Genomic DNA, 16,361 nt, shown 5'->3' with positions numbered 1-16,361 from the left:
CTGGATCCCTTTAACAAATACACACGACTTTTATTCCGTAAAGGTAGTGTACTTGGCTACAACAATCAGCAGATTTTCAATTCCGAAATCTCATTGCAAACAAAATAATATTGAGTTCTAACCGAAACAAAAAGCGAGAGAGAGAGAGAGATGAAATAAAAATAGGAAGGTTTATAAATACGAGGTCCAGAGACGGTAAATTAATTATTATAAATTACAAAGCGTTATTATAATGTCAAGTGATCCTTTAACTTCAAACGCACGCCCAGCTACTGATTCATTAATCACTGTCCGTATTATAAAATCATTCCCTTATAGAAATGTCAAAAATCATATAATCAAGGACATCGATTTGAAATCAACCACGCCAAAGGAGTTATTGGCAAAGTTAATTGATATCATCAACACCACAGGTGGATTAAGACCATATAGAAACATTGAATACAACACTGTCAAGATATATACCAAAGCCCATGGATCCAAATCTATGAATCTTGTGATCAATTTCGAAAACGATGATGATTGGGTACTTGTCAGCCCAAGTGTCGAAGGATCTGATAAAAGTTTATGGGACTTGGGTATTCAGAATGAAACTGAATTGAGTTTATTCAATTGGAATGATTATGTTGAGTATAAAGGTAATCCAGTTGAAAAATGGTAGCTCTAGTTGAGTTTATTTTTTTTTATACACGATTTGGCAGTACTGTTTGTATTATTAACTGTCAATAAGAATTTGAAATGATAACGACTTTTCTTTTTTTATATATATATATATACATTTAGCATTCTAAGATGAATTAAATGTAGTTGGGCCGTCTAACTATCATGAATTATCATAGGGAATCTCGGATATGATAGATCTTATTTTCTTTGTTCTTACTTATAGAAATCTTATCCAATAGCGTTCACTATAGATCAGTCTTCATGTCGTAAAATTATTGAGCAAAAAAAGTCGCACTTGTAGTCAAGAGAAAAAAAAAATTAGATTAGGCATGCGACATTTTCTCTCTTTTTTTTTTTGTATTTTCAACCAATAACATTAATGGTTTTACCCATTAGACTCTATGTGCAGTACCCAATAATTTCCATTGAAAAATAAAAGAAAAAGAAAGTGAAAATGAAGCAAGACTCTGGCTTGAAGAAAAAAAAAAGACCTTCAAATATCCAATTTCAACCCAGTTGTGTTAAAACTTTTCTTTTAGCAAACGAACTACGTGTGATAAACAAAGTGAAATAGGAATCATTTCCATTTATTAAATATTCCAATTAGTTTGATTTTCTTTTTGCAAATAAACCTAACCCATTTATTGTTGATTTTATTCCAGAGAGAAGAGATAAACATAAAACTCAACCTATTCCTGAAATCAAACACATTCCACCAAGAACATTTACGTTTTTTTTTTATTTGAAGAAAGAATAAGCAATTTAAATAATGTTTAGAAACGCATACAAAACATTGAACCAACCATTGGTTCAAAAATTCATTGCTGGAGGTGTTGGTGTCACTGGTTTGACTGCATCTTACATGTTGTACCAAGACTCCATGACCGCCAATGCCATGACTGCTGCAGAACACGGTTTACATCCACCAGCTTACAATTGGTCCCATAATGGTATGTTTGAAACATTTGACCATGCTTCCATCAGAAGAGGTTTCCAAGTTTACAGAGAAGTTTGTGCTGCTTGTCATTCTTTGGACAGAATTGCTTGGAGAAACTTGGTTGGTGTCTCCCACACCACCTCTGAAGCTAAAGCCATGGCTGAAGACTTGGAATATGATGATGAACCAGATGATGAAGGTAAACCAAGAAAGAGACCAGGTAAGTTGGCTGATTACATTCCAGGTCCATATGAAAACGAACAAGCTGCTAGAGCTGCTAACCAAGGTGCTTACCCACCAGATTTATCATTGATTGTCAAAGCTAGACACGGTGGTTGTGATTACATCTTCTCCTTATTGACTGGTTACCCAGAAGAACCACCAGCAGGTGTTGTCTTGCCAGCTGGTTCCAACTACAACCCTTACTTCCCAGGTGGTGCTATTGCTATGGGTAGAGTCTTGTTTGATGATTTGGTTGAATACGAAGATGGTACTCCAGCTACCACCTCACAAATGGCTAAAGATGTCACCACTTTCTTGAACTGGGCTGCTGAACCAGAACATGACGACAGAAAGAAATGGGGTTTGAAAGCCTTGATTGTCGTTTCTTCATTATACTTGTTGTCTATCTGGGTCAAGAGATTCAAATGGACTCCAATCAAGAACAGAAAATTCAGATTCGACCCACCAAAGAAATAAGTTATTAATAATAGATAAAGGAAATACATTACGTCTCCGTTATTTTTATATTTTAGTCATTTCATTGTAAAAACAAAAAACAAAAACAAAATTCAAAAACTAAAATGGTAAGGATTAATGAAAACGAAGAAGAAACTGGATATTAAATTCACACACATGTATGGAGGCTCTTTCTTTTCCTTTTTTTATAGTGTTACGCCGTGTTTTCTTCACTTTCTTTCTTGTTTTCTTTTTTAATCTTCTACTATCTTTAATCAAGTCTTTTTGTTATATATATATATGTGCAAATAAAAAGATACATTCGTGAAAAATATTTAAATTAAGAAAAAAAAAGTAAATAAAATAAATACACATGATAAACTTTTGATAAAAAGATATAATTCTGTATTGACTGCAAAAACAATAAAACACAATTTGGGGGAATGGGAAACTTGACCAATCATACGCAAAACAACACGTGACTCTTCGTTTATTTTTCCGTTATTTTTTTTTCTTCTTCTTTTTATTTTTGCCTTTTACTTGTTTTTTTTATTTTTCGGCGAGATCATTAGAACAATTTGAGGCAAAGAGATTTCGCCGAATGGTTTGAAACTATACACGACCACTTAAACCGTTAAATAATTAATGAAAAAGACTTTTAAGTGATAGTAATATGGGTCTTTAATGGAAGCTGAAGTTCCCAAGAATCATTTGATATGGTTATTTAATAAATAAATTATAAATTGGTGAATCCATATTTATCCGAAAGGTACGCGTACAATGACCCCCGCTCGGCGTAACCAATCAATTAGAAAGCAAAGTAGTAAAATAGAACAATGAGAAGAAAAAAAAAAAAATAAAGTGAAATCGAATGAAACCTCAACACAACATCCTAAAAAAAAATAACAATCGACAAAAAATTTTTCCTTTTTATTTTATTTTATTTTCCTTTCTTCTTCACTTGACGTTTATTTAAGAAGTTGAAAATCCTTTTATTTTTGACTTTATCCTTCAACTGCTTGATTTCTTTTTTTTTTCAGTTCTTTTACATATTCACAAGTTACCCTTGATTTATAGTTTTCCACACTTTCATCGATTGCGGTATTTAATTCTAACTACACCATGGGATCAACCACCAAAACACAAGCTGGTACAACAGCCAGTATAGTTGAGAATGAAATAAATTCAAGTTCAAGATCCTCGATTAACTCAGCAAGCTCATCGTCGAAGGGATTACTACAAGAAACTGTTAGCACTCAACATGGTACATTTGAAGCAACATCAGTGCAAATATCAGAATCTGAAGTCCGACCTTCTAAAATGGTCATTACTTTGACTTTGGCATCATCTATATCTGGTTTCATGTTTGGTTATGACACCGGTTATATATCTTCAGCTTTAGTTCAAATAGGTACTGATTTATCCAACAAAATTTTAACTTCCGGTGAAAAGGAATTAATCACCTCAGCCACTTCCTTGGGTGCTCTTATAGGGGCTATAATTGGTGGTATATTAGCCAATATTCTTGGTAGAAGAATTGTTCTATTAGGGTCCAACGTCATTTTTGTTGTTGGTACAATCATCCAATTGGCTTCTAAAACTGTATGGACTATGATTGTTGGAAGATTTGTTTTGGGTTGGGGTGTCGGTATTGCTTCGTTAATTGCACCATTGATGATCTCTGAATTAGCACCAGCAAAGTATCGTGGTAGATTGATTGTTACCAATGTTATGTTTATTACTGGTGGTCAATTGATTGCTTATTTTATTAATTGGGGTCTTACTAGAGTAGACCATGGTTGGAGGGTTTCTGTTGGCTTATGTATGGTTCCTCCTGTGTTGCAATTTGTTTTATTTTGGTTCTTACCGGATACTCCAAGATTCTATGTTATGAATGGCGAAATAGAAAGAGCCAAACAAGTACTTAGGCAAGTTCACATTGAACCTTCAGAAGCATTTGTCGATGCTACAGTTGATGAAATGGTTGCTTCAAATTCAAATGTTCCTGGTAAAAATCCACTTCAAAAGGCTTGGGAATCTATTAAAATCATCCACACCACCCCAGGTAATTTCAGAGCATTGATTCTTGCTTGTGGTTTACAAGGTATCCAACAATTTACTGGGTTTAACTCTTTGATGTATTTCAGTGCCACAATTTTCGAAACAATTGGGTTCCATAATGCTACAGCTGTTTCCATCATTATTGCTGCCACTAATTTTGTATTCACTGGTGTTGCTATATGTATTATTGATAAGGTTGGTAGAAGAAGAATCTTGTTAGTTGGTATGCCATGTATGTGTGCTTCTTTAGTTGTCTGTGCCATTGCATTCCACTTCTTGGACATTGATTTTGGCTCAGGTGAAATTATTTCCAGAGGAATTAATGGTTGGGGTATCGTTGTCATTGTTGGTATGATCTTGTACGTTGCATCTTATGCGATTGGTATTGGTAACGCTGCCTGGGTTGGTGTTGAATTGTTTTCAGATGTAAATGTTCGTTCTATCGGTGCAATGTATGCAGCAGGTACTAATTGGGCAGGTTCTATGGTTATTGCTGCTACTTTCTTGACAATGTTGGAAAACATTACCCCAACTGGTACATTTTCTTTTTTTGCTGGTTTGTGTTGTGTTGCATTTTTCTTTGTCTACTTTTTATTGCCAGATACTGCTGGTCTTGAATTGGAAGAAACTACTGACTTCTTAGCTAATGGATTCAATGTCAAACAAGCTTCCCAATTATCAAAAGAGAGAAAGAAACATTCAAAGTTTGCCAAGTCCAAACCCAACTGTATAGGTCTAGATGCTTGAATTTATATTTCATCTTATTCTAAAATAATTAATTTAATATATTTGTATTTATCGAGTAATAGTATGCCAGTAGAAATCCTCTGTTTTCATTTAGCAGCAAACCACAGATATCGCGGTCGTGTACGTTGGGATAAGAACAAGTTTGTTTTTTTTTTTTTTTTTCTGTTCTTGTTGTCGCACTCAGAATTGAACTTTTTTTTTTTCTTCTCTCATTCTGATTCCGGTGATTAAAGTGAATTTTCGACTTAATTAAACTATATTTGGTATTTCATTTTATTTTACTTATTGTTTATACCTAACTACATTTAAGATTCGGTGAATAACTATAGAGAGGTTTAATAATCTACCATTTAATTTGTATATTTTGAGACTGATAGCTTTTTTTTCCAGATAGACAATGTCAGTTGCAACAAGTCACAATGGCTCAAGACTAGATGATAAAGCATCTAAAGAAAATAATATAGTCATGCCACGAATTCCAGACACTCCACCTGATTCAATAGGTCATATTCGAGAGATGTCTCAGTTAAAGAACTATGATATAATTGAAAAATTGGGTCAAGGTACTTTTGGGGTAGTTCAAAAAGCCAAACGAAAAAGCGATGGTTCCATCGTGGCAATTAAACAATTACTAAATCATTCTGCAAAAGAAGGTTTTCCTATAACAGCTATGAGAGAAATCACTATTTTAAAACGATTAAGTCACGACAATATACTTAGCATACTGGATATGATTTTTGAAGAAGCAAAAGTAAATAACAATGCAGAAATAATTCAAAACAGAGGTTCATTTTATACTGTCTCTCCATATATGTCAAGTGATTTGGTTGGTTTACTTGAAAATCCTAATATCAAACTAGAGTTGAATCAGATAAAATGTATTATGCAACAACTATTTACTGGTATACAATATATTCATGATAATAACTATCTACATCGAGACATTAAAGCAGCAAACATTTTGATTGATCAATATGGGATTTTAAAAATAGCTGACTTTGGATTAGCAAGGGTATATCATGGATCAGCTCCTCGATTAGGAATGGGTCCTGGCGGAGGTGAAAAATCCTATACTGGTTTAGTTGTTACTCGATGGTATCGTCCACCAGAAATCTTATTGGGAGAACGAAAATATACTACTGCAGTAGATATTTGGGGGGTAGGATGTGTATTTGCTGAATTATTTACAGGGAAACCAATTTTAGTTGGTAAGACTGATGCAGACCAAGCCAAAATTGTTTTTGAGTTAATGGGTTCCCCATTAACCTGGCCCGATGCGGCTAAATTGCCACACAAATCAGAATACAACAGTGGTTTGGCTTGCACAAGAACTTTGGAATCGAGGTTCGAGAAAATTATACCTGCAGATGGTATCAAGTTATTGGCTGGATTGTTAACTTTAGATCCTTATAAGAGATTTAATGCGTTAGATGCCTTGAACCACGAGTTTTTCAAGAATGATCCTGTTCCATTGTTGCCTAAGGAAATGCCCAAATTTGAAGAAAGTCATGAAATCGATAAAGAAAGGTTTAAAAAGATGAAGGACCGTACTTGTCCAGTTAGTGAGTTGAAACCTCCAACTGAAATTCAGTATGATAATCGCACAGAATCCCAGCACAACACTGTGTACTCCAGTTTTGGCGGCGATAGAGATACTCGTTACACATCAGGTAAGAGTGAATACAATTATGCAGGTAGACTGCGTTATGAACAATATGAATCCGGAAGGCTGCGCCACGAACAATTTGATACTTATATCCCAAAGGGACCAGGTGATCACAGACATCATCAAGATAACCAAGATTTTAGAGGTCGTAATGACTACTATGACAGGAATGACAATATTCGAACGGACCGCGATCGTGACTTTGATCGTGACTTTGACCGTGATTATGGTCGCCATGATAGATGGGAATCTCGAGATAATTGGTCAAGACAGTATCGCGATAGCAGCTATAAAGATCATCATGCGTCAGCATCAAGTGTTAATAAAATTAGAGAATCAGGTGATCACTTCTATGGAAAATATGAAAACTACAGTAAATATAATGACAGGTCTAAACCAGAGTCACTGCAATTGCCGTTGTCAAAGAGTGTTCCTAGTTTACCGTCCAAGCCAGACATCCCTTCCAGTTTTGGAGCACGTTCATCATTTAATTCAAAATTATCGTCGGCTAATGCCATTAAGATTGTTCCAAGAGATGATAGACGAGTGAAATTGGGCGGTGTCACAATCCGAGAACCAGCCCGTGACCCGATGGATAATCAAAAGGAGAATGTTGAAACCAAGGAAGATGGAAAGAAAATGGACAAATCATCTGAATCAGTTAATGGTAAACAATTTCCAACGGGACCTTCGGGTCATAAGACACCTATGGAAAAAGTAGACCCTCCTAAAGAAACTGCTCAAGAAGAAATTATCAAAGCGGAAAAGACTATCACCAAGGAAGAATCCAATAAGAAAGAAGAGCTTGTGAAAAAGGATGAGACAACAAATAAAGAAGAACTTTTAAAAAAGGATGATGTCAAAGAGAAAGTGGAACCTGTTAAAGTATCTGAACCTACGCCAGTAAAGTCCGGTGAACCTGCTAAAATTCCTTCAAAACTTGATACTTTAAGAAGCACCAAAGTGGGTCTGATAAACTTAGCTATGCCTAAAACCAAAAGAGCAACAGCAATTGTAGCTTCCAAACGAACAAAGACAATATCGCCATCTCCGTCGAGAGTTGTTAAGAGAGGTGCTGAAGCTTTAGCGTCATCGAGACCCGTCAAGAAAGCCAAGGAACTGAAAAGAAATTCTATTCTCAATATAATTTCCGATTCTGATATCAGTGATGTTGAAGAAAGTGCTGATTTTCAAGGAGATAATGAAAGAGTCTTTAATGATTTTGTCAATCCTGGAAGTATGATGACAGACCCTCAATTGAAACCAATTCTCCGAGAAAAGTTTCTCTTCAATAAAAGTAATAAAAGTACGTAGTGAATTTAAATCAGTATATAATATGTAATAATTAGGGCGTTTAATAGAACTTTTTTTATTTTCAGTAAGTTAACACAAATGATGGATTATTGACTTCCTAGTAAAAATAAATTAAAAAATAAAAAAGAATGCAAGAACCGGGAATCGAACCCGGGGCCCAACGATGGCAACGTTGGATTTTACCACTAAACCATTCTTGCAACTGAGCTATAAGCTCTTTCTGTTGAAGGTCTCATGGGTATGGTATATTAATATAATTAAATATACTGTACAATGATAGGGCCCTAGAATGAGAAAAGGCCAATAAATTAGAATCAATACTTAGTGATACACATTATTTGTGTGATCGAATGCAAACTAAAGCAAGTAAGAATATTATATTTGTGTAGTTATTCTTGCTTTTTGGTTTCGCATGGTTTTAATTTAAGATGACGTTTGTGACATCTGTCCTTTTGCAGCAATTTCTGGTTGTCAGAAAACTTTGGAAATAATTCGATTTCATCAGGAATAAACTAATATGCTTTATAGGCCACGACTTTAAATACAAGTACCACCTATTGTCATGATATTAGTTTTATCTAAAGAACAAGAATAAGTGTTGAATAAATTTGTGTTCTCATAAAATTTCATATCAATTTTCACCCAAATTAATTCAAAATGTATCCCATCGTATAAACAAGTACCACATAACAAATGCCCATTGGTTTCATTTTTCATCCCATTGTTGTTTCGCATATAAGGCACATAATGACATATAGGGCTTAAAGTAAGCAAGTATTGGCGATAACTAAAACCAACAACCAACAAAAAAAAAAAAAGAAAAAAAAGAGTAAAATGTCTATAAAACTAACAGACAATCAGCAAACTCAAGAAATTCAAATCAATATTTCGTTCTTGAAAAACACGCCTTTTTTTTTTATTCAAATGCAAATTGCCAAACTCTTAAGATGTTTATATTTATCTTGTTGATATCATTTGCTCTAGCTTGGTCGCCTACTAACTCGTATGCTCCTGGACGGGTGAGTTGTCCCCAAGGTTCTATGGTGCGACTGGTTGATAACAGAATTTCACAAGAGGAATATATGTGGGTTAACTTACGAAACACAATAACCAATGAAAATTTGAAAAAATTCCCTAAGACATGCTAATATAACTGGAATTGATATCAATGAGTTTATATCAAGTTCATCAATTAAGATTGGATTAGCCTTTTCTGGTGGTGGATACAGAGCTATGCTTAGTGGTGGTGGCCAAATCTCTGCGCTCGACAATAGAACAATAGGTGCATGGGATCATGGATTAGGTGGATTATTAGAGTCAACTACATATGTTAGTGGCTTATCAGGTGGGGGATGGCTAGTTGGATCGATTTCTTTGAATAATTTTAGTTCATTGGAATCAATTAGAGAATCTGGTATTTGGGATCTACGTACATCGATATTTTCATATGGTGGATTGAACTTAATTAAAACTTTTAATTTCATGAATGAAATAAGACAGGATTTACAGGCCAAACGACAAGCCGGGTTTGCTACTTCATTGGTAGATGTATGGGGCCGTGCATTATCGTATCAATTTTTCAAAGACAGTGGAGCTGCTTTGACTTTTTCCACATTACAAGATATGGACAAATTTAAGAACGCAAACATGCCATTTCCTATATTAATAGCAAATGGAAAAGTTCCAGAATCATGTGTTGCTAATGGAAATTCTACTGTATTTGAATTCAACCCATTTGAAATGGGATCATGGGATCCTTCGCTTTATCAATTTGCTAAATTAAAATACATTGGAACAAATATTACTAAAGGTGCACCTATTGATAATAAAATGTGTGTTGGTGGATATGATAATGCAGGTTTTATAATGGGTACATCATCATCGTTGTTTAATGTTGCATTGTTAAGAATTGATGATTATACAATATCATCACTCTTAACCAAAAAAGCTCCTGTAGTGTCAAATGGTCATGAATGTAGCAATAATGATACTTTTGTCATTGGGAACGTCACAAATCCCGATCAATGCGTTGGTGGATTTTACACCAATGGAACTATTAGAGGAAGTCTGGACACAATATTCAGTGTTGATAACCTGTTAATCTTCAATTCAATTAAGTCCATAATCAAGGGAATTTTGCAAGATTTATCTGATAATAATAAAGATATTGCCATTTATGAACCAAATCCTTTTCATGGAAACAAAGCAGGCCATTCACATAAACTTTCATTATACAATTCATTGTATCTATGTGATGGAGGAGAAGACGACCAAAACATCCCACTTCAACCGTTAATACAACCCGAGCGTCAAGTAGATGTTGTCTTTGCTTATGACAACTCAGCAGATTTTCAAAGCTGGCCCAATGGAAATGCCATGATAGCTACATACCAAAGACAATTTAGTCATCAAGGCAATGGAACACATTTTCCATACGTCCCCGATGAAAATACCTTTATAAATTTGAAATTGACAGAGAAACCAACATTTTTTGGCTGTGATGCTAAAAACTTGACATCATTGACTGGACTGCTAGATGCTGCCTATGATACACCATTAATTGTATACACAGCAAATCGACCATTCTCGTACTGGTCCAATACATCAACATTCCAAATGAGATACGATCATGACCAACGAGATTCAATTATTAGGAATGGATTTGAAACAGCATCTCGGTTGAATTTGACCTGGGATTCAGAATGGAGAACATGTGTTGGCTGCGCGATTATTAGAAGAGAACAAGAAAGACGGGGAATAGAACAAAGTGACCAATGCAAGAGGTGTTTTGAAAGATATTGTTGGAATGGTAAAACTGATACCACATTTGTTTTTGCTAATTTCATTGATGCATGCGTTCAATTTTTAAAGCGTCAATTTAAAACACTTCAAAATAGTACGGTTAGATGGGTTCCATATAACCCAGTCTCCTGGTTCAAGTATTTGTACACTAGAATTAGATGGTATTTGTAACTGAGTCATATAGATGGTGAATTTAATTTGCTTATCACTATTTTTATAGATTGAGAAATTAAGAAATATCAATAAACAAAGCTTCAAATATTGATGTTGATTTGTGTTGTACATATTTTTAAAATAAACTACTCAATCAGTAAATCTAGCTGATTTTTTACTTTCAACAATTCAGCCATTTGGCTCAGTTGAAACAAACTTCTCTTGTAGTTTAACGGTCAGAATACGCGCTTGTCACGCGCGTGATCGGGGTTCGATTCCCCGCAAGAGAGCATTTTCTTTTTTTAACGTTCTAAGTTTAAGAGAGGTATTTTTTTTGCTAAATTAAACATGTAGTAATTTATGTGTAAAACAATATTACTTCCGTTCTTGGTAACCTATTTTTTTATGGTTTCCATTAACTAGTTGAAGACAATACGAGAGGTACTCCATGTCGTGAAAAATTTCTCGCCAACACCGAACAAGATTAACAATAGCAGAAAGAGAAGAAAGAAAAAAAAGAAAAATTTAAAGAAAAACAAACTGTGAGAGAAAAACAGAAACAAAAAAAAAGTGAGCTTTCAAACAACTTTCATTGAGATTAAATCACATATTTTTAGCGATTTATCGGTTCATATATTATAAATCACGATAATCATGTCATTTACATATTTTAGTGATGAAGTGATTGAAAGTTTTGGAGGGAGTGGAATAGATCCACTTTTTGAAGTTATTGAATCATATCAAGAATCAGACCCAGAGTCAGAGGAAGCTCTTGCTGTATTATTTACAGAGTTACTTCTTGTATTTGACGAGGGCCAATTAGATGTCAATGATGTAAAGAAATTTTTATCCCAAGGTATCAAGTCAGATGATCATGCTAGAATTTTCTTCCAAGTGCTCAATTCATTTGCAGTTTCGAAAAATTTACGAGACCTCATACACTTGTTATTCCGAGACAATAAGATCAAACCTGAAACTTTGGCGTTACATCTTCATTCAGATTTTATAAAAGAGGTGGAAATTGTACAAAAGGATTATTTAAATAAGCTGATATCTCATAGTGTTAGAGATCAATCTCTTACCCAAAAGAAATTCAATTTGCTCCATGAAGAAGTTGAAGGTTATTCCAAATTCGTTGCCGAGATATTTGCAATTTTTAGAGAACAGGATACTGAATTTAAAATAGATTATGCTTTACAAATTGTTGATAAATTAATTGGTCATTATGATTTGGATCCTAATAGATGTTTAGAGATTTTATTAGAGATTTTCGGGGGATCAGTTGTTTCTAGCTATCGAAGTATTTTGAAATTTCTTAAAAAAAGTAGGTGGTGGCCAAGAGAACCAAGTGATTGTTCTTCATTATTGAAATTGTCCAATGGTGGGAGTGCAACCGCCGCTAAAATTATTGGTATGAAGATAAAGGCTTCCGCTTCTCGTGAGTTAGGCGAAACAAGTAAAATGTTGTTTGCAATTTTAATCAAGGAAGGATTCGTTAGTTTTGGATCAGTGTACAAGTATTTAGCTCCTGATGACGAGAAAATGAAAAAGCTAGAGGAAGAACATAAGAAAAAGATGGATCGTGATGTTCTAATTGCAGGAGCAAACGCGCTTGCACTTGCCGCTCCACTTGCAGACGACGAGGATGAAGATTCGAATTCAAAGACTAAAAAGAAAACCACCGCGGACCAGAAAACTGAAAAGAATGAAATAAAATCTTTACTAGCAGGTAATACAAAGTATCAGTTTTTAAAGGTTTTCCTCACACTTGGACTTTATTGGCCATCAATATTCATACTCACAGAATATCCTTATTTGGCACAAATTGATGAGACCATACCGGTGTTAATCAATAGAATGTTTGCAGCAACTATTGAACCATTGTATAAAGAGGGAAGAATCTTAACCAATGAAGAGGTACACAACATGCATGAGTCAAAGGGGATTGCATTCAGTCGTTCACATAACTCCGTCAATATTGAACATTCACCTTTACAGTACCTCTTGACATTTAAGGCTCCGGTTAAAGATTTTGCTGGTAAAAGATTCAAGTTTTTCTATGAGGAGTGGACACATCAACTCCCGAAAGTCCAAGACATTGACTCTTTAATTCAAGTTTCCAAAGAGTTATTAATTTTCAATGGTCCTAATTTAGCGCAAAGTACTATTATTTTCAATAAGCTTTGTGAGGTTATTCAAACATTGATGACCAAAGAAGAAGACAAACCAAAAATTTATTCCTATTTTAGAAACTTCATTTTCCCAGCAATGCCATTGATTGAAGAAAATTCAATTGCCATTGATAAAGCATATGAAATATTAGGAAAGTATCCAATCGAAGATAGATTTAGTTTATATGGTGAACTTTACCTCGTACTCGCCAAAAATAACCCATTGATTAAAATAGCATACAGTAAAGCAGAGAAATCAACGAAAGATGTTTTAAAGAGATTGTCTAAAGAAAACGTCAGACCAATGATGAGAAGGTTGGCAAAAATCAGTGTTTCAAACCCGTTGCCTTGTTTATTGACCATCTTACAACAAATTGAAAGTTATGATAACTTGAATACTTTGGTCGTTGAAACGGCAAGATATTTTAATGCGTATGGTTGGGATAATTTGACTGCGGCCATATTGATGAGACTTGCGTCTACTAGAAGCAGTACTTATAATGGTATGTCTGAACGTCAATGGGCGCAATCATTAGCTTCATTTATTGGTAAAATATGCCAACGTTATCCACGTGCCATAGATATAAAGACAATATTGTTATACATCTTGAAATCATTCCATTCTGGTGAAACTATCGGTTTATTGGTGCTTAAAGAAATGTTTATTTCCATGGGAGGTATCCAAACTATCACCAACTTAACCTTAAACCAAATTGATTTGATCAATTGTGGCTCTTCTTTGCAAAAAATCGTTTACAATACTATTGATGATTTAAGATTTGAAAGACAATATACCGGGAAGTATCTTATAAAGTGTTTGGGTGAACTAGATGCTATCAATGAATTGCTTATTTTGCTTTGTCGAATTTCCAGTCAATTAACGTTTACTGGTGATGAAGAGTATTTAAAAGTTTTGGTGAGCAAAAGCGATGATTTAAATTCTGTTATTAGATTATTTGTCACTTTGATAAGCTTATATGGCCTGGAATTAAATTTGATGTCAGTAAAGGAATTGTATGATTTGGGAGTTCCTTTGCCATGGGCATTTGAGGTTTGGAGAGCTAAAGGAGAAATACAAATGGACCAATTACCAGAGGAGATCCAAAGCTCTTTGTTTAACAACTTTTGGAAATTATCCTTGCATGACATCAACTATTCTGATGATCTTTACGAACAAGAGACTCTGAAATTGGAATCAAATATCAAGAGTTTAACTGATTCAATTGCACTCAATATCAAAAACAAGGAAGTGTCACGTGCAACAATTGACAAACAAAGAAAGGAATTGGATTTCAGTAAAGAATACGAAAAAAGTTTACCACAAGAACGTGATTCACACAAGGAAGAAAATAAGATGGTCAGCAAACAATTGGAAGAAGTTTCTGCTGATTGGTTTGAAAACTTAAAAGTCGAAGATTTCATTCAACAATGTATTTTCCAAAGAACTGCCAGTTCATCATTTGATGCTGTTTATTCTGCTAGATTTATATTCAAATTGCATTTCTTAAAGACAAAGAATTATTCATTGGTAAATGTCTTGAATTTGTTATTTAAATCAAGAATTTTGTTTGGTACATTGTTTACTTCTACACCAACTGAAGCTGAAAACATTGGATTGTTTTTTGCCGATATTTTAAAGATTTTACAAGGTTGGACAAACGAAGATAAGTATTCTGAAGTTGAATTGAAAGACAAAGATGGCGATACAATATCATTTGACGACTTTAGACAATTGCTTTTTGAATATCATTCTGTAATTTTGGAAGAAGTAAAAATTGGGTTGCAAGTCACCGAGTATATATCCCGTAATAACACCATTACATTTTTGAAGAACTTATTGGGAGTTTATCCTGTTGTGGTCGAACATTGTGAAAAAGTGGTGAAATTGATTGAATATTTAGCTTCTACAGAAGAGAGAAACGATTTGAAATTAGCATCAAACGCATTGTTGGTCCATATCAAGTCAAGATCCAAGGAGTGGATTCCAACTTGGGATTTCATATTAATGAGTGAAGAGGATAAGCAAAAATTAATTGCTGCTAAAGAGGAAATTAAAAGACGTGCTGCTCTTAGGATAGCCAAGGAGAAACAAGCTAAATTAAAGAAATTAAAAGAAGAACGATTAGCTAAAGAAGAACAAGAAAGGTTGGCTAAAGAGGAAGAAGAAGAAGAGAGGAAACGTAAATTACTTGCTTCAACGGCCATGAACTATGATTCAGGTGCAAGTGGTACAAGAGTTGCTAGTCGAGGTTCAACTATTGAAAGATCATCTTATGAGAAATATGCACAAGCCAATGATAATAAACAGGAAACTACTAAATCAGGGACTGCCAATGCCTCATTAGACAAACAAACTCCAGCTCCTAGTGATTCAAAGGTTGATGACAAACAGTCAAAAGATACTACTAGTACAACAAGTGATTCAGCTTCCAAGGAGTCTTTACAAACAAAACTCAATGAAATGAAGAAAGCATATAATGAAATGAAATCAACAGATGACGATAAAAAGGATAACCATCAAACTTCGAAGACCGAAGAGTCCACAACAAAGAAAGACGTTGAAACGCGCGATGAGAGATCTTCAACCGATACCAATGGTTCACCAGATAAACCAAATGAGAATGTTTCTAGAAGACGCACACCATTGCCACCTCAGGAGGCGATTATTAAAGCTTCAAATAAAGATATCACAAAGGAAAATGGAGAAACCAAACGTTCTCCATTGCCTCCACAGAATGAAATAAAGGGTGGCCGTTCAAGTTTCACTTCTGCAAGACAACCATTGCCTCCACAAGATAGAGTGGTTAGAGGAAATGTACAACAAGGAAGATTTGATTCAAGATCAGGTAGAGGTGGTGTATCACTGTTACCCCTTCCTCCACCTTCACCTCCGCCACCACCACCACCTCCTCCACCAAAGCAGCAGCTTTCTAGAAGAGGTGCCGGGGGAAGAGGCGACAATTATGGACGTGATATTGGTTCTAGACCTTCTAAACTCCGTGCTCCAACATATGACAATAGACAAAGAGGATCAGGACCAAATGGGGGACGTGACCATAGAGGTAATAACGGTAGATCTGATAACAAAAGAAAAGGTGATGGGTTTGGTGGTAGAGGTTACGATAAGAGGTCTAGATATTAAACAACAACAAAAAAAAACACTGCATTA

The 16,361-nt window shown here is 34.8% G+C and overlaps 6 protein-coding genes and 2 non-coding genes across 8 annotated transcripts; 7 read left to right on the top strand and 1 right to left on the bottom strand. All coding sequences in view use genetic code 12, as the record gives it.

The window, feature by feature from the left end:
- Positions 1-232: 232 nt before the first annotated feature.
- On the top strand, positions 233-661 carry CTRG_01637 (uncharacterized protein; the record flags this gene model as incomplete). Its single annotated transcript, XM_002547285.1, has 1 exon — positions 233-661. The coding sequence occupies one exon, from the start codon at positions 233-235 to the stop codon at positions 659-661; it is 429 nt and encodes a 142-aa protein (XP_002547331.1).
- A 771-nt stretch (positions 662-1,432) lies between these two features.
- On the top strand, positions 1,433-2,299 carry CYT1 (ubiquinol--cytochrome-c reductase catalytic subunit; the record flags this gene model as incomplete). Its single annotated transcript, XM_002547284.1, has 1 exon — positions 1,433-2,299. The coding sequence occupies one exon, from the start codon at positions 1,433-1,435 to the stop codon at positions 2,297-2,299; it is 867 nt and encodes a 288-aa protein (XP_002547330.1).
- A 1,101-nt stretch (positions 2,300-3,400) lies between these two features.
- ITR1 (myo-inositol transporter) lies at positions 3,401-5,086 on the top strand (the record flags this gene model as incomplete). The annotated part of the gene is made up of 1 exon (XM_002547283.1): positions 3,401-5,086. One exon carries the CDS (start codon positions 3,401-3,403, stop codon positions 5,084-5,086), a length of 1,686 nt encoding a protein of 561 aa, XP_002547329.1.
- Positions 5,087-5,483: 397 nt separating this feature from the next.
- CRK1 (cyclin-dependent serine/threonine protein kinase) lies at positions 5,484-8,066 on the top strand (the record flags this gene model as incomplete). Its single annotated transcript, XM_002547282.1, has 1 exon — positions 5,484-8,066. The coding sequence occupies one exon, from the start codon at positions 5,484-5,486 to the stop codon at positions 8,064-8,066; it is 2,583 nt and encodes an 860-aa protein (XP_002547328.1).
- Positions 8,067-8,195: 129 nt separating this feature from the next.
- Positions 8,196-8,266, bottom strand: CTRG_06268. Its single transcript has one exon. It is a non-coding gene; the product is annotated as a tRNA-Gly (tRNA).
- Positions 8,267-9,299: 1,033 nt separating this feature from the next.
- On the top strand, positions 9,300-11,039 carry CTRG_01633 (uncharacterized protein; the record flags this gene model as incomplete). The annotated part of the gene is made up of 1 exon (XM_002547281.1): positions 9,300-11,039. The coding sequence occupies one exon, from the start codon at positions 9,300-9,302 to the stop codon at positions 11,037-11,039; it is 1,740 nt and encodes a 579-aa protein (XP_002547327.1).
- Positions 11,040-11,239: 200 nt separating this feature from the next.
- CTRG_06290 lies at positions 11,240-11,311 on the top strand. The gene has a single exon. It is a non-coding gene; the product is annotated as a tRNA-Asp (tRNA).
- Positions 11,312-11,675: 364 nt separating this feature from the next.
- Positions 11,676-16,334, top strand: CTRG_01632 (uncharacterized protein; the record flags this gene model as incomplete). The annotated part of the gene is made up of 1 exon (XM_002547280.1): positions 11,676-16,334. The coding sequence occupies one exon, from the start codon at positions 11,676-11,678 to the stop codon at positions 16,332-16,334; it is 4,659 nt and encodes a 1,552-aa protein (XP_002547326.1).
- Between the last annotated feature and the right edge of the window lie 27 nt (positions 16,335-16,361).

Source organism: Candida tropicalis (genome assembly GCF_000006335.3).
Source record: "Candida tropicalis MYA-3404 genomic scaffold supercont3.2, whole genome shotgun sequence".
NCBI lineage: Eukaryota > Fungi > Ascomycota > Pichiomycetes > Serinales > Debaryomycetaceae > Candida > Candida tropicalis.
Note: the sequence above shows the minus strand (reverse complement) of the source record. Positions and strands in the feature narration are given on the sequence as shown.